General features: G+C 37.8%; 2 protein-coding genes across 6 annotated transcripts; both read right to left on the reverse strand.

Annotated features, from left to right (window-relative positions):
• Positions 1-1,544: 1,544 nt before the first annotated feature.
• On the reverse strand, positions 1,545-4,820 carry LOC116324116. Its single transcript, XM_031744668.2, has 7 exons — positions 4,634-4,820; positions 4,132-4,407; positions 3,273-3,560; positions 3,029-3,195; positions 2,854-2,946; positions 2,728-2,772; positions 1,545-2,618 (listed from the first exon to the last, which is right to left on the reverse strand). The coding sequence occupies exons 1-7, from the start codon at positions 4,671-4,673 to the stop codon at positions 2,454-2,456; spliced, it is 1,074 nt and encodes a 357-aa protein (XP_031600528.1). The 5' UTR covers positions 4,674-4,820; the 3' UTR covers positions 1,545-2,453.
• Positions 4,821-8,505: 3,685 nt separating this feature from the next.
• LOC116324112 (tensin-1-like) lies at positions 8,506-11,830 on the reverse strand. Of its 5 annotated transcripts, none has more exons than XM_039617892.1 (8): positions 11,704-11,830; positions 10,811-10,949; positions 10,460-10,698; positions 10,107-10,228; positions 9,846-9,994; positions 9,652-9,771; positions 8,895-8,939; positions 8,506-8,766 (listed from the first exon to the last, which is right to left on the reverse strand). In XM_039617892.1, the coding sequence occupies exons 4-8, from the start codon at positions 10,213-10,215 to the stop codon at positions 8,629-8,631; spliced, it is 561 nt and encodes a 186-aa protein (XP_039473826.1). In that variant the 5' UTR covers positions 10,216-10,228; positions 10,460-10,698; positions 10,811-10,949; positions 11,704-11,830; the 3' UTR covers positions 8,506-8,628. The 5 variants fall into 5 exon arrangements, with proteins under 5 accessions (XP_039473826.1, XP_031600525.2, XP_039473815.1 ...); XM_031744665.2 differs by having other exon boundaries at positions 10,107-10,338; XM_039617881.1 differs by having other exon boundaries at positions 10,107-10,365.
• Between the last annotated feature and the right edge of the window lie 5,291 nt (positions 11,831-17,121).

Here is a 17,121-nt window from a genome sequence, read left to right on the forward strand (position 1 = left end):
CCTTTGCACGTACTGTGCAAAAAAGCAAAGTATTCTGTTGCTTTGGTACACATTCCTGGGGGTCACCATCAAAGAACAGTGAATGGTGAACCATTGAGATGCAAAAGTCAAATCTTTGACCTTCTGGTATCACTCAGGGAAAGTCCATTACAGCAGCCAATCCAACCGATATTTTAGTCTGGGCTGAAGTGGTCGACCAACTGCCAGACCAGCATAATCATGCAGCTATCCTGATTGAGAACCTTCCATGCATTGATGGCATCTTAGATTAGGCTTCATAAGTACAAGTATCAAGCGACACATCTTATAACTGACGTCTCAAGTTCAATTAGCTACAGCCGTGCCTCTTCACTCCCATCTGCCAGGCAGGGTCCCAATGGCTCTGTCATCTGGAAGCTTTTTAATCCTTTGGGTTCTCACCACCAATCTCCACCCCCACCACCACTTCAAGGGAATGGAGCAACCTGACCTCAGTGCCAAAATTATCACTCCTGCTTGCTCCCCTGCAACATCAATAGTCAAAATCCTCCTACGCTGTGCTTTGGTGGAGTGCCAAGCAGACCAGATACGATTCTATCATGAAATCAACCTTTTTTTTTCACCACATCAATGAAAAAAAAGAGAAAACCGATAGAGTGTTGCAGCTGAATGTGTCTACAGAAGAAGTATGTGATGAAATTCTTTTAAAAGATTAAAAGCATAAAGCAAAAATTGTACGGCAAATCTTCATCTCAGCTCCGCAAAGCTTTTTATGCATTTGGATTTCCCAGGCCACAACTTCACTTAATTACACTGAAATGGCAAACTGATTTAGCAGCTAGCTTATGAACACATTAGAGCACCTAAAGAGCCAGCTGTTTCCCTTTAGAGAACATTAGATATTGGGCATATGTTCACCAGGTGTCCAAAAACACAAATAAATGCAGATTTTGCAGCTCCTTCCAAACTTTTCTCAGCCACTTAAAATCATCTTTTTACACTTCCCCAAAAACATAAAAAGCAAAACAAACCTTCAGTCAACCTGTGTGAGAGAATGAAAGTGGACATCTTTCTCAAGTCACATTTTTGTTATACAATAGCATACATACTATAGCCTTTAAAGGATCCCTACGTGTCTCTGATATAATCTAAGCAGAGATTGCCAATTACTGTGGGAAAAGCTAAACAAAAACATTAATTTTAAGTATTTGTGAAAAAAATCTGTTCCAGTACTTAAATGAGTCACTTTGAATGCATACTCCAGTTCTTAAATGATGAGCTGATAAACGTTTTTTAATGTCTCTACACAGAATTCGTACTTGTGCCAGACAGGTCTGAGGTTCTGTTGTTTTTCTTCTCAAGACAGAAATCATCAGTTGTAGTTTGATTCCTGCTCTGCTTCCTGTCTTCTGTGAACCAGCTGCTATGGCAGAAAGGAATTGATGTGCTTGGATGAGCTTTTGGCTCTCTGGTGACACTGTAGAAGGTGCTTTAAGTATTACTGAAGGTAAACTGTGCAGGGGAACAAATACAAATACCAAACAAGTTGTAGAGATAGGATATAGCTTTAATGTAACAGATTAAAGCTATATGTAACAGTCTAAATACACGCTGATATGTGCATAAGGTTTTTTTTTAAAGGTTTTAGAGCATATAGTCTTCTCAGAAAGTGCTTAAATAACATATGTATAATTAAGCCCCAAATATAGCTCTAATTCACACAATCGACAGTACTTTCACAGGATGAAGGGGTATTGCACTTGTAAATAAATGTTACAGATATGATAAAGACTAAGACGTGAAATCTTCATACAAGCAGCAATAGCAAAAAAGTCTAAAATAAGCGTCTTCATTAGCAGTCTCACATTTCATACTAACTGTGAATGTAAGTGTCTCAGAAGCTAAAAATATTTCCCTTATTTAAGTTAATCTGTCTCAGATTCCACACTTAACTGTAAAACGTCAGTTTTTAAAGTTTTTGCAACCAGTGAATGTAAACACCAAAGAGATGAGCTGATTTTTAAGGACCCAATAATGACGTGTCTACTACATATATCTTCCCTGAAAAATATCACATTCAGAGTGGTCTGTAATGCATAATGTATTCCTGACTGAACTATAGAGAACAGAAAAATGTATTTACAGTAGTGTTTACTAATGTGCAGTATCCCTTAAAAATCACAGCATAAAAAAACAAAAAGACAGAGGAAGACCTAAAAATACACATTTTCTTTCTCCTTGATAAATATGGAACTACAGCAGGCAGCACTGAAGACACAAGCTTCAAAATGTTTTTGGTTCTAAAGTTTTTTATCCATAAAAAACTAACTGTAGAAACATAAATTTGTAAATTTACCAGTGGTTTGAAAACATTTTTTCTTGGCTCAAAAATGATGTCAGACACTCATATTCCCTGAAATGTCAAACTATCCCTTCACCGCCACACTAAAGAACACGGTTCAAAATCAAGGTTTTCAGAGGAAGTTGATTTTTTCTGAGGTATAAACATCACAGTACGTTGAGGATGAGCTGAGTGGGGCACCAGAATTGAAAACTGTCCCCTTCAATTCAAACCGTGGCTCAGCGTCAGAGTTGGGAGTGATGGTTGGAGCCTCTTCCTGCTTCGCCAGCGGTGTAACCTGGAGGAAAAAGACAGACGTGTCACTGCACATTACAAGCAACAACCAAGTCTTGTTTCTAAGTTTAAATAAGTTTAAAAACTGCATTGAACATTTACTTAGGTCATACCTCACAATAAGCAGGTGGAGCATCCATAGCAGCAGAACTGTGTATCTGCAGAGTTCAACAACACACATTAATAGCAGGAAAGAGAAGAGAATAAAAATGGCTCGGGAGTTGAGTTCACACACTAACCAGTGGGCCAACTGGAGCATCAGGAGCCTCATCAGTGTTGGGTGGATTAGAGAGTTCACAGCGCTGGTTTGGTCCCGGTCCCACAGGCTCAAACTGCAGTTTGATTTAAACAGACAATATAAACACAACTAAAAAAAAAATACACAAAAAGAAAATAATAGCAGAACATGCTCACCTCATGGTAATACACAGCAGGCTCGCTATCATTCTCCTCAGCTGCTTCTGAGTTGTCCTTTGCTGAGGAGCTCTCACCACAACAGCAGTGCTTGCAGCAACACCAGCACAGTGTGACAAACAACGCACCACCACCAATACCGAGGTAAGTCGGACTGAACTGTGGCTCTGAAACAAAGTCCGTTAATCAGCTCAAAGCAAACTGTATACTGTATAATGAAAATGACCAAACATAGTTTATTTACCTTCCATTTCCAGGAACACTACCAAGGCTTTGTCATCATTATCATCTCTGACTTCAAACCGTCCGATGCATGTCTTTTGGATGGCCTTGTGTACAATCCCACATGGCTTTAAAAGCTCAAACCCCACGCAATCCACTTGTTTCGAATCATGCTGCAGCCTGCCTTTAAGGACTATCGCAGTCTTACTGTTTTCACCAGAGAAGAAGTAAATGTTGCAGGAGTGCGGTTCCAGATCAAAAGTGATGTTCAGGACTTCATTAGTCTCCAGGGTATAGCTCTTTGTGACCTCTGATAAAGAAAATATTAAAGTGATATTTAAGTTAATGCACTAATGAATGAGGAATCTGTAGGAAGCAGGGACACCTCTAGAGGAGGGGTTGACGACAGGAGAGGGACATACAAAGTGACACAATACAAATGACAAAAACTGTATTTGCAGAAATAGTCTTGGTTCCTGGTGTAAGGTTTTCGATTATTTTGTGTCAGATTTAAGGAAAATTAAGTTACTGTCGTGTATGACGCTTCTGAAGATGAGCTGGGAGAATCTCTATTAAACCAGAACCTGTCTTTTTAAAAAGGGTTCAAACGAACCAATCCACATGTCCTTTATTGAGCTTTAGATTTGCATTGCTCTGGTGGACTTTATAAAATCCGGTTTACAGAGAATACAGCTATATGACTTAACTAAATGCATATTTGTTATATACCGCAGTTTGGCTTTAGAGACTTTAAATATGCTGTTAGTGTTACGCTCTCATTGTTTTGTAGGTCAAGCCAACTATAGGCTTGTGGTAAACGTTTAGCACACCTGTAGAAAAAGAAAAAAAATAGATAAATCAAGGACTAAAAAGATCCACACCTTTTACGCCAATGATCTTCGCATGCATCAATTCTCCATAGTTGTCTTTGAATATGTAGCGGCCACTGTCTTTTTGGGCTAAAGAATTGATGGTATATAAGGTCCCAATCATCTTCCATCTACTGCCCTCTCTGGGCGGAGCTTCGTCACGGTTCCACAAGATCGTCCCTTCCGATTTGTTCTTGGGGATGAACTCGATAAAGTGAACCCTTCTTGACACCCTCATCCTGAATCTGTTTCCATACTCCACTTCATGATTTTCAACATAAGCAAGGCCTGGAGAGGAGAGAAAAAGTATTAATGTATGTTATTATTGTATTTTATTTTGGCTAATTCTGGCATATTTACATTGACATGTTTATTAATATGCAATATTATCGGACTTAAGAAAATTGCACTTAAATACAATAATAAAGGGTGATGCTGAGCACTGATGCTGAGTCTCAGACTTCAGCATTATTAAAGCTGCTTTACTAGCGTGGAAATGAGCTTCCTTACTTACCCACACCAAGACTGGCAACTAGAAGCAGCAACAAGATCATGATGTGCAGGGATTCAGCGATTCCGAGTCCAACAGTAGGCACAAAGCACCCTGCGTTTGGGGGATATTTGTACCTCTTTTAGTATGTAAAGACTTCAAATTACACCAACCCTACATAAATACATGGGTAGTAGAAGAAGGTTTTGTGAGCCCACCCAAAGGGCGTTTCCTTCAGCGCACTCGTGATGCATTTAAGGGTTTTACGGAAATTCTTGTTAAAATACCGAACAAGAGGATTCGGTGTGACTCGGCCTCATCCCGTCACTTCGATAAAGGATTCGCGAGGGGCTGTTAGGGCCACGAAAAATAAAAAGAAATATAATTTTACAACAACAACAACAATAATAATAATTTTTTTATTAAAGGTTAATTATTGCTGTTATTATTATTATTATCATTATTATTATTATTAAATTTGACAATATTGTTCAAATTATTGCAAATTATACACACATGAATATGTATCTATATCTATATCTGTCGTTTGGACTGGAGAAGTGTAGTTGATAACAAAGGGAGGGAAGGTAATCAGAACCGAGACGATCGCACTACCAGAAGACAACATTGCCGACATTGAAGACAGCTACAAGTAACTGGCCCACAGGCAAATGGGAACCATGAAAAGGCTGCTTGGAAAGCTTCAAATGCAGAGAGTCAGGCAAGTCCTGATGAGCCAGCTAAACAGTAAAAACAAGGAAGGAGGAACAGGAGGAACCATCATGGCAGGATAGGCCCCTGCACAGCATGTACCATCGACAGATATTGGAGGTGGCTGACATCCAGAAATCCTACCAGTGGCTGGACAAAGCAGGACTGAAAGACAGCACAGAGGCACTAATCATGGCAGCACAGGAACAAGCTCTGAGCACAAAATCCATAGAGGCTGAGGTCTATCACATCACGCAAGGCCCCAGGTGCAGGCTGTGTAAAGATGCCCCTGAGCTAATCCAGCACATAACAGCAGGATGCAAGATGCTGACAGGCAGGGCATACATGGAACGCCATAACCGAGTGGCCAGCTTAGTGTACAGAAACATCTATGCTGAGTATGGCCTGGAAGTCAAGAGGGGAATTTTTTTTTTTTTTTAGAATAAAATCAAAATTTCAAGACAAATTTCAAAATGTTATTTTGAGAAATAACTTAGAATAATATTTTGAATTTAATCTCAAAATAGTATTTCAAGTTTATCCTCAAATTTGTATGTTGAATTTCTCATTGAAATACTATTTTGGAGAATTAATTGGAAATTTTGAGATTAAAGTCGAAATAGTATCTTGACTTTCATCTTGGATATCTTTTATTGTCGTCGTTAATTTTAAGAATCAACAGATTCTAATTACTTTGGTAATCTCCCAGCTTTTCTACCACTACAAGACTAATTGTGGTTTTGAGTGAAATTTCCTTTAATAAACTTAAGATCCATGTACCCTCTGAGTGAGTTATGGGAGCTTTATGTGTAGATTTACATAATATCCCCATTCAGCTTTAGCTGTAACACAGTTGACACTAAATAGCAAAGATATATATGTGGTCAGTTATGCACCTTCCATGTTTTATGGGCCTCTTTACTCATAAAAGAATCCAGATTTTATAAAACTGAAAGACTAACCAGTAAAAGTGACCATAAAGAAAGACCAGATTTTGACATGTATTTTATGAACAAAGCATTTCTGTCAAAGTAACACAAAAAGGTTATAACAGTTCCAGCTTACAAAATCTATAAAAAAATACAGTGAGGATAATACTTGCATTGCATTTAGATGTGCATTTTTAAATAACAGATTTAGACCTTAGAAAATTATCACAATTTGACACAAAACAAGTGTCTCAAAACTTTTTCAGTTTTCACAAAAAGGTTATAAAAGTTCCAACTTACATACAAAAATATACAGTGAGAGTAATACTTGCATTGCATTTAGATGTGCAGTTTTTTTTAATAAAAAACATAAAAGCTATTCTTCAAAAAAAAAATACCCCGTCCTTCCTCAAAAGGTAATAATAAAACCTTCAAAGAAGTGATACATGGAGCAGGAGGCACAGATAGAGATATAAAACAATAATTTAAAGTAGTTTATGGTAATTGGTAAAGGTGGTAACATTATTCTTTGTTATATATTTAACATTCATTTATATTTCAATAATATTTTATGTTTAAAGTTTAAAAAGTGCTAAACAAAAAAAAAACAATTCAAAACTATTTCAGTGGAAATAAATACAATGTTAAATTCAATGGAAACAAGGGATTGCATACAGTCCCACAATTAAAAGACAGAAACATTTTTAAAAAGTCAGATGATAAAAATCAATTTTAAGAAAGACATTTAAAAGGTTTCAAAGTTTGCCTGCCTGAGATCTTCAATGGGTCGTAAGTTGGAAAGGCTTAATCGCATTTAGTGGACAGGCAAGTCAACACTAACCAAGGCCATGGTGGAAGATCTCAGGCAACAGCCAGGGTCACATGGCATCAGCAGCAGATATAGACAGGAGTGTATAAGGCCTTAAAAACCACCAATAAAATCTTCATATTAGTTCTACAACTAAAAGGTAGCCAGTGGAAGCATGTGAGGACTGGTGTAACGTTACTGCTTATTTTTCTATATATTAAAAGCCTGCAGCAGCATTTTGAAGTCTGAGGATGTTATGATGAATGCTGTAAGAGTTAACAGCATGACAGCAGCCAAATCTGGAAGAAATACAAACACGAATAACCTTTTCTGATTTGGAATGAGCATCTTAGAGCAGCTTATTCAGCTTAGACCAGGGGTCCCCAATCCCAGTCCATGAGGGCCGGTGTCCCTGCAGGTTTTAGATCTCACCCTGAGTCAACACACCTGAATCACATGATTAGTTCATTAGCAGGCCTCTGGAGGACTTCAAGACATGTTGAGAAGGTAATTTATCCATTTAAATCAGCTGTGATGGATCAAGGACATCTAAAACCTGCAGGGACACTGGCCCTTGTGGACTGGGATTGGGGACCCCTGGCTTAGACAGATATCTGTCTAAGATGAATAAAAAAAACAACTGCATAACTTTAGACACGTGCAAATCAAAAGAGAAATTGGAGTCAAAAACAAAAAGTTTGTGCTGGGTGGAGAGGGTGTAAATACAATAAATTCCATTATTCAGTTTCAGAAAAAAATTTGGACATCCAGTTCCTTCCTTCCAGATTGGACATCATATCCTGTTATGACGTCTCGTATATTGAGTTTGTTGTATATTATCTGCAGGGAAGTGACGATCTTGAACATGTCAGGCCAAGATGTGCCCAAGAGTTAGCATGTAGCATACAGCAATTGCAAATCAAAGGGGACCCAAAGTGGAACCCTGTGGGACTCCAGAAGAGAGAGGAGCAGAAGAAGATAAAACTTTGTCAATCCGTACAGAAGATTACCTGTTTAACACATACAATATGATCTGAGGGTTTAGGTGAGGTCAAGAAGAATTTATATATGTTCTTTTTGTTTTTCTGTTTTTTAAGGGGGTAGACTGCTGCATGTTTAAAATAGGAGGAACAAACCACAGATAACAGAGAATAATTTATAATAGTTAAAATATCTGTCAGTTTGAGTGCAAAAAACAACATCTGAACTTAACCCTAGAACACTATCGCTATAAATAGTAACACAATCACTAATGCCGGGTGATTTTTACCCGATATAATATAACCAATAAAAAGTAATCAAATATATGAAAATATGACAACACATGACAAATTACAGTGGTGTTCTTTTACTTTCAACTGTGTCATGTCTAACAAAATGAAAAAAAAAACCTAAAACAAAATAATGACTCTGGAAAGCTGGTCTTTGGTCCACCCATTCCTGGGAAATTTGAGACTTCCCTGGTGAAGGCACAGGCTCCTCGACACGCAAACAGCTGCAGGAGAGAGAAATCATGTAAATGTATTTGCTCGGGTGTAAATCACCCGGCGATAGTGTTCTAGGGTTAAGCTCTAAAACTCTGAACTAAGAGAAGGTGCAGAGGGAACTGTTACTCCTTCCAGATCAAAGTGTGGTTCCTGGGTTGAGAGCAGGGGGTCTGAGCTGACTGGGGGATGTGGAGTGGAATTCCACCTTCCTGGAAGTGCAACCTTGAGATAGCAGAGAAAAAAAAAAAGAAAAAGAAAAGAAAGGTACATTAGATCAATGAACAAAATGAGTCAGCCTTTTTCTGGTTTCTGCGAGCGCATGGGGGAATTCTGTTTGTTTGTTTTTGTACCTCAGGCTCAAATGGGTTCACATGGATACTTACTTCATGATATGCCTGTGAAAAGAAAAAAATATATACATCAGTCCACATAGCAAGAAGGATTTTTATAGCGATAACATTTTGTCCTACTTCGGTTTTAGGGGAATTTGCTCTTAAAATTTTGGGGCTACAGTTTAATGCTTTCGAGTAAAAAGACAATATAGCTTCGTAATAGATTTTCTGATTTATGCTGTGTTTTTTTACCATACCATCTATTTGTTTCTTTTTAAAGTAACTTACCTTTGACAATAATTGTAAAATTAACAATCATGATTGTGTGAAAAAACACATTACAAATTGAGCTATTATATGAATTCGGCGGGCAGTTTAGATGAGACAAATGACGTGTGTGTGCTGTGGAAAAGTAATAGTTTCTTTTGTTTTCAAAATATTTGTTTATTTCTTAAAATTTCTTCATTCCATTAGAATTCCTCTAGCATAGGCTGGGTACAACAGTACAGGCCATAATAAGAAGCTTTATTGCTAAAAAGACTGACTGAAAGAACAAACTTCATTTTCAGGAACAAAAATAATGATCAAACAAATATAGCAACTGAATAACTGCCTCAGATCCATTGAAATATTAATGATTCTTTAAGATTCTATAAAATAAGACTAACATAAAGAGAAGACACATCATAGCAAACGCATGCGATCAGCAGGCCAAAACACAAAGATCACTTGTTTTCAAAACAGTATAAAAGTATAAATCAAGCTTTACACCCACCGGTGGCTCAGACGAGGTACCCGTAGGTTGTTCAGGAACATGAAAATTCATGGGCTGACAGGACCAATATGGAGGAGGTGGTTCACCAGAATAACGCTGACCTGTAGGTTGATCCTGATCCTGTAAATGAATTAAGGATATTTAATTAAAAGTTAAAACAGCTGTTATTAATCTCCACTTGAAAGAATACTTACATGACAATATACATTAGGCTCAGGTGAGCCTTCAGTCTGAGTCTGAGGAGAAGACTTGCAGTTCATTTTACAACACCAGCAAATGCAGATGATCACAATGATGGCAACCAAGCCAATAACAGTGGGTAATGTACTCTCTGACATAAATGCTGCAAAAGCACAGACAAAGTTAGGGAATACTGTGTAGAGTGTGTGGGGCTGATGTTAAATTAGAACGATTAGTACTTTTCCACCCATGAGGAGAAATGCTCTTTTGCTCACCTCGATTCGCGTTAAGCTGTGCACTCAAGGCCAGGTCGCCTTCTGGGTCTCTGAACTCCAAGGTGCCAGAGTCTATTGTTTCTACAGCATTCATTTCTATGCCATCCATGACTGTCCAAATTCTGTCAAAGAACCAATTATCTTTTATGATCAGACTGCCATTCATCAGTGTTCTGGGTTCCATTTCCCCTTGAGGCGTAAAAGTCACAGCCCACATCTTAATGGCCTGAGGCTATGGAACGACGAAGTGCTCATTTGTCTTTGCATTCAAGTAAAGTGTTAGTTCTGTTAGTGACACAGATCAGACTTCATAGGAACATTTAATCTGGTAAAATGCAGAAATTTCACATCACCTTGTGCTGCACCCTGGTCAAGCTGTAGCAGCCACTGTCTGCCTGAGTGAGATAAGATAGCTCTCATTTATGTTTTTCCACCCATGCCCTGCTTTGTCTGATCTGAGAGTCTGTGCGATTCCACAGGATCTTTGGCTGGTCCAGACTGCGAAGGGGAATAAACTCCAGGATTTCAGCCCGTCTAGGGATACAGTACTCCCAAGTATAGTAGTAATCCCTCGTGACCTTTTTGGCACATTCTTAAAATGCACATTAAGAAAAAAAAGAGTGGACTTGTATTTAGGAACAGGTAGCTAAAAGGCATATCTCTATATTTTTGATGTAAATATCAAGTACAGCCCAAATTCTCACCCAAGACTTTCAGTTCAACAACATTGTGTCGCTGATGGCCACCAGATGACGCCAAATAAATTCCTTTATCTCTTTCTGTCAGAAAGATGTCAGTAAGATAATTTGAGCCAAGAGAGACTCTGAAGCGTGCGTCTGTTGCCTGAAAGATAGACAGCACATATATATTTACACATTACCTCGGGTTAAAACAGGTTCTATTTATTGTCCTCAAAATAGTTTACTACTTTTAAACAGAAGACTTAAATGTATCATATTCCAGATCTATAATAGTCACATAGAACCTGAAGCTGCTCATCTTCCCATCTTTAATTACAACTTTCACAGATCCCCCATTACTTTGATTGAAGTATATTGGTCCACTATAAGGTAAGGGTAATTAGATGGAAACTGCCACCTGCTGCTATAGCACACCTCCTCAGTTTGTATAGAAGCTGATGAGCCTTTAATAGCCAGTATGCACGAGAAGAAGAGACAGGTGGAGGTAGTGTTAATGTATAAGGATAACTCACTAATGATTTTGGAGAGCTGTGTGGCAGAAGAGGAAGAGTAGGGATGACCGAGAGTAAGAATACAGTGAAATATTTGCATCACCTCCTTAAGTTTCCTTGTAATAACATTAAAAAAAAATAGACAATATCAAAAATACAGTACTGCAATACTTAAATTTTGTTTAGTTGGGGATAAGGTCAGGTATATATATGTATAAATAAGAAAAGTGCAACAATATTGTAGGTGCGGCTAGCTTTACTGCGACTTCGCATGTGAGGGCTCACTTGACCGCGGTTTTGTTCTGAGGGTATTTTAATGATGTAAACTTGGACTGACACAAACGATGTGCAACTTTTTGCAAAAACAATACTTAAAAAACGACATAGCAAAGTTTATGTACTTACAGCAAAATAATAGTAGCAACGTATCTGACTATAACGCTGTATGCGCGTCTCCAACTATCCGTCCCTGCTCCTGTAGTTCCTGGGTGGAGTATAAACAACCCCCGGAGATGCGAAGTGGGACGCTTCCTAGCAATCACGGGTGGAAACTCTGACGTCATTTCCTTGATTATTATCTGGAAGAAAGGGGTCGGGGAATCTGAACATTTTTTAGGAATAAAATCACTGCAGAAAATTAGCATGGGAAAAAAGTTAGACTTTTCAATTAAGTAAAAGTTATAGTCTTACTGCACAAGTTATATACTTGAATCTTCTCCTTCTTTTGGCTGCTCTCTTTAGGGGGTTATCACAGCAGCAACAGATTATCTGCCTCCATCTCAACCTATCTCTAGCATCCTCTGTCACGCCAGCCCTCTGCATGTCCTGCTTCACTAGATCCATGAACCTCCTCTGAGGTCTTCCTTTTGTCCCCCTGCCTGGCAGCTCCATATTCAACACCCCCTGTCTAATGTGTCCAATATATCCACTTTCCCACCTAGGCACATGCCCAAAACATCTTAACCTTCACACTTGCCTCTTCCAAAATGTTTGAGCTGTACTCCTCCACTGTTATCCTATTTTAACCCAAACCCATATTTGTCGGATTATTGCAAGGGAGGAATTAAATATGTATGTCTGTCTGTCTGTCTGTCTGTTTGTTTGTTTGTTTGTTTGTTTTAATGCATGCTCAATCATTCAGGTAAGGAAATCCAAGTGATTAAATGTTTCTCCCCCTGAAAACGCTAGGTCTAGATGAAAAGAATCAACTTTTTGGAAAACTAGCATAGCTTTATTTTTTTTTTTAATGAACATTACTTTTAGACCATTTAGCATATCTAAATGTCTCAAAATCTTTTTCTAATGTTATAAATTCCTCCTCTATTTGAGTGTTTATAGGATCCAAACTGTAAAACCTGATAGGAACTGATCAAAAGGCCTCAAGAACATACATAATAAGCATCCTCAATAAGGTTTTTATTATTTTCCAGCCTGTAAAACCATTATGAATGTAATTAAAAAAAATTACAAAGTGATAGCATAGTTTTCTTTATATGCAATATTGTATAGTTTTCCAACAGGTTGGGGCTTTTTTCAGGACAATAACCAGCCACAGTTACCCCTTATATATCCTTCTCCTGCAGAACTTTAATTAACTTTCATGCACCCTCTGATTGACTATAACACCTTTATGTGTAGTTCATGCTCTGCAGAAAATTCCCATTCAGCTTCAGCATAATGAGCAAATGTTAGGATGGTAGAGTGCCAAATATAATGCAGTCTATGTTGTTCAATTTATTCACTGAACAGGTTTTTATCACTCTGACTGTTCAATAAAATGTGACCTAAATTGAGTACTTATATTTGAGGACTCTAAATTATTTTCTGAACCCTAGTAATTGTTAATTAAAAGGATATTCCCTTGACTTTATGCCTGAGAATCAGCTTAGTAACCACAAGGACTCGTTCTGAGTATGTGAAAACAATTAACTTGGCCCATTATTTTCATTCTTTTCTCCTCCTCCAATTAAGCTTTCAAATCATTGATGATTTATTCTTATTCTTACTAACTGTATAGTCAGACATCTTAATGTAATGCAAACAAACAAGACTGTTGCATGACTTTGGGCTTACATACAAAAACACAGGCTCAGAATACTATTTGTTTTGCATTTATGTTTGCGTTTTTACTGTATAAATAATCTCTGAAACATTCACAGCATTTTTCAAATTGAAATAATAAATGCCCCAAATAAGTGATGTATAGAGCTGAAGGTACAGGATGGAGGTGTGGAACACACAGTAAATTGTCCATTATGATAGGTAAAACTGGCAACATTATCTGTGAGTGGGACATATTTGTCTTACCTCAGGAGAAATGAGAAAGAGTTCACAAACAGCTTCCTCCCCTGGGCCATTCAGACTGTTAACAAACACTATCCCCACACAACCCACCCCTGACCACCCACCTCACCAATCTGAGTAACCTCCACCACTCAAGGCCACTCACACACGGACTCTATTCAGACCAAGTCTTTTCTTTGCACTACTTCCAAGCAATTTGCAACTTGGAATAAGGATTTTCAAATAAACGGTTGATATTAATGCAAACTTTAGAGAATACTTACACTGTAATGAGACGCAAGTGCAGGTGAGGCAGCGGTCTGAGGACATTTTATGGCACTTTTTCAATTTTACACTATGACAACAAACAATACATCAATGCCAATTACTGTAATTTCTGATCAAAATTTGAGTGCACAGAGAAAGCTGGGGTGTTGAGAAGAGTCTAGGGAGTTTATAATAGTTAGAAATCTCCCCCTATGGGGACATATGCTCTTTTGCTTACCCTGGGTCACTTTTACCTGTGACAGGTTGTTTCTAGGGCTCTGAACTCATTTCCAGGATAATTTGTTCATGCTATTTCTTACTGCCTTAATTTCCCCCAAAGAACCAGTTATGTTTTATGATCACCCTGCCTTCAGTCAGTCCATTTCCCCCTCAGGTGTAAGAGTCATAGTCCATATCTTAACATCCAAAGGTACACAATGCAGAAGCGCTCATTCTCCTTTGTGTCACAATGTCTGCTTCTGTTCATGACACATATTAGACTTCATAGGGACATTTAATCTGGCAAAAAAAGGCCAATACCCTAATTCCCATCAAAATCATTTTTAAATGTTCCTGCTGTCAAAAAATTTGGCAACAGGAGCAATTTAAAAAGTGGGGAATTCTGAGTTTTCATGCCTGTGGAGTTTATTATATGGACATGGTGACAGTGAAAAGACGGCCTGTACTTCTGCTTTTCAGATGAATTTTGGGATCGATTTTAACATTGGACTCTATGGAAGAGTTGCAGGGAGGAGGCTGTGCATTGGTGACATTTATGAAAGAACCATAATATATACTACAATAATAATAACATTGGATGAAAGAGGACAGCGATGGCTATGTTTTGATGGTAAAATGATACTTGTAGGGCGAACACTGTGGACACAGCAGCAGTTTAAAGAGAAGATTTTAATACAAATTTTTCCCTTACTCCCACTCCAGCAGTTCAGCTGTCTTACTCTAACCGCCAACATCCCGTTCCATACACAGCCATTATAAACTCTGAAGAAACTGAAGAAAAGGTATAATAGATATTGAAAAGATAAATACAAGTTGAAGAGTTCAATGTCTTGGCATGATACAGTTGAAAGAGGAGTAAGTTGAATGAGAATTTGAAGGGTCTCCCCATTGAAATACATGGTAAATTTTTGTTGAATAAAGTTGAATAATTTAAAAAATATAAAAGTTAATAATGAGAAAAATAGAAGCGGTAATGTCCAAAAGAAGAGGAATCTAACTTTGGTTGAATGGTTTTTCTAAGTTGAACGGTGTTGAAGGAGATAGATGGCAAAAAATGTACAGAATAGAAAATAAAATATTATAATAATAAAGAATGCTTAATCAGCATCCACACCAATAAAGATTTGAATAACAATACTGTGAATGCTTTTTAGCATTCACACTAATAATAATAATAAAATAGTATAATAATAAAGATTTGAATAACAATACTATGAATGCTTATCAGTATTCACACTAATTAAGAAAAAAATCCAATTTAGAATTTTTTTTATTTTTTTTTTTAAACAACAACAAAAAACAGAGTGAACTTGTATTTAGAAATGCACAACTAACAGGGCTCTGGAGGTAGAGCAGGTCATCCACTAATCAGAAGGTTGGTGCTTCAATCCCTGGCTGTTACAATCAGCATGCCAAAGGATTCTTGGGATACTGAACCCCAAGTTACTCACCGATATGATAAGTGTGAATGCTAGATAGAAAGCACTTATGTACAAAAACAGTAGAAAAAAGTACTTCAAGTGGAAAAGTCTATCTAAACAAATCTATTATCAAACAGATTGGTTGATGCAGGATAGTTTAATTCTCATTAAGATTTTCAGTTTCACAACATAGAATAGCTGCTTGCCACCAAATGAGATGTAAAAACAATCCCTGATCGTTCTCTATCACATTTGTAAAACAAATTGAGCCAGGGGAGACTCTGAATTGGGGTCCTTTCCCCAAAATGTAAACATGTATACATTCATTCAGGTGAGAACAGATTCTATTTATCATCACATACCAGGGTTTAATGTTTTCCAACAGAAGACAGACCAGACATGGTCACACAGCACGTGGAGCAGCTTACCTCCAAACATTTACCTCAAATTTTGAGGAGCCTCCTTTATTTGGAGTGAACTGTACTGGTCCATAATAAATAATATGTATATAATCAGATGAAAAGTTTAACCCCATGCCATAGCATGGGGTTAAACCCCCATTGTTATGCTGATGATATTCAGTTGTACATTTCTTTTATGCCTGAGGATTTATCTAAGCTTCAGCGGCTGAATGACTGCTTAGATTTGATCAAACGTTGGATGGCTGCAAATTTCCTCCAACTCAACGAGGGGAAAACCGAAGTCCTCATATGCGCCCCTGATAGATTTCTATCCCAGATAGTGAAAGCCCTTGGTCCTCTCTCACTCTATGTTAAATCCTCTATCAGGAATCTAGGTGTCACCTTTGACTCGAGTCTCACATTGGATGGGCATGTCAATTCTCTGGTTCGGTCTTGTTTTTATCATTTAAGAAATGTGGCTAGGCTAAGCCCGATTTTATCTCGTTCTGAACTGGAGATTGCTATACATGCATTTATTTCGTCATGGTTGGATTATTGTAATTCGCTGTTTATGTGTCTTAGCAAAGGTTCTCTGGATCGTCTGCAGGTTGTGCAAAATGCTGCAGCGAGGCTTTTGACAAAATCCTCCAAGTACTCGCATGTGACACCATTGTTATCTCAGTTACACTGGCTTCCTGTTAAATTTAGAGTTGATTTTAAGATCCTGGTCTTGACATACAGAGCTGTGCACGGACTGGCACCAGCCTACATCTTTGATCTGCTACAGCCCTATGTCCCTAGCAGGTCTTTGAGGTCATCTGATCAGGGCTTACTTGCTATAAAAAATACTAAGAGGAGGACTAAGGGTGACAGAGCTTTTGCCAATGTGGCCCCGAGACTGTGGAACTCTCTCCCCTAAGCATTAAGAACTGTGGACTCAGTAGCTGTTTTTAAAAAACAACTCAAAACTTACCTTTTTAAAATTGCTTTTGGTTAATTATTTGCCTGTTTTATTTTCTCTTTTTAAATCTTTTTATGACTTTTAATCTTATGTGCAGCACTTTGTGATTCTGTCTAGAAAGGTGCTATATAAATAAAAATTTATTTATTTATTTATTTTATAGCAGTTATTCTCAGGCTTTATACCAGGAATGGACCAGGAATGAACAGGTAGACAGGTAGTATTAATGTAAGTTAAAGAATTTTTCATG

This window comes from Oreochromis aureus, linkage group 2 (genome assembly GCF_013358895.1).
Source record: "Oreochromis aureus strain Israel breed Guangdong linkage group 2, ZZ_aureus, whole genome shotgun sequence".
Classification (NCBI taxonomy): domain Eukaryota; kingdom Metazoa; phylum Chordata; class Actinopteri; order Cichliformes; family Cichlidae; genus Oreochromis; species Oreochromis aureus.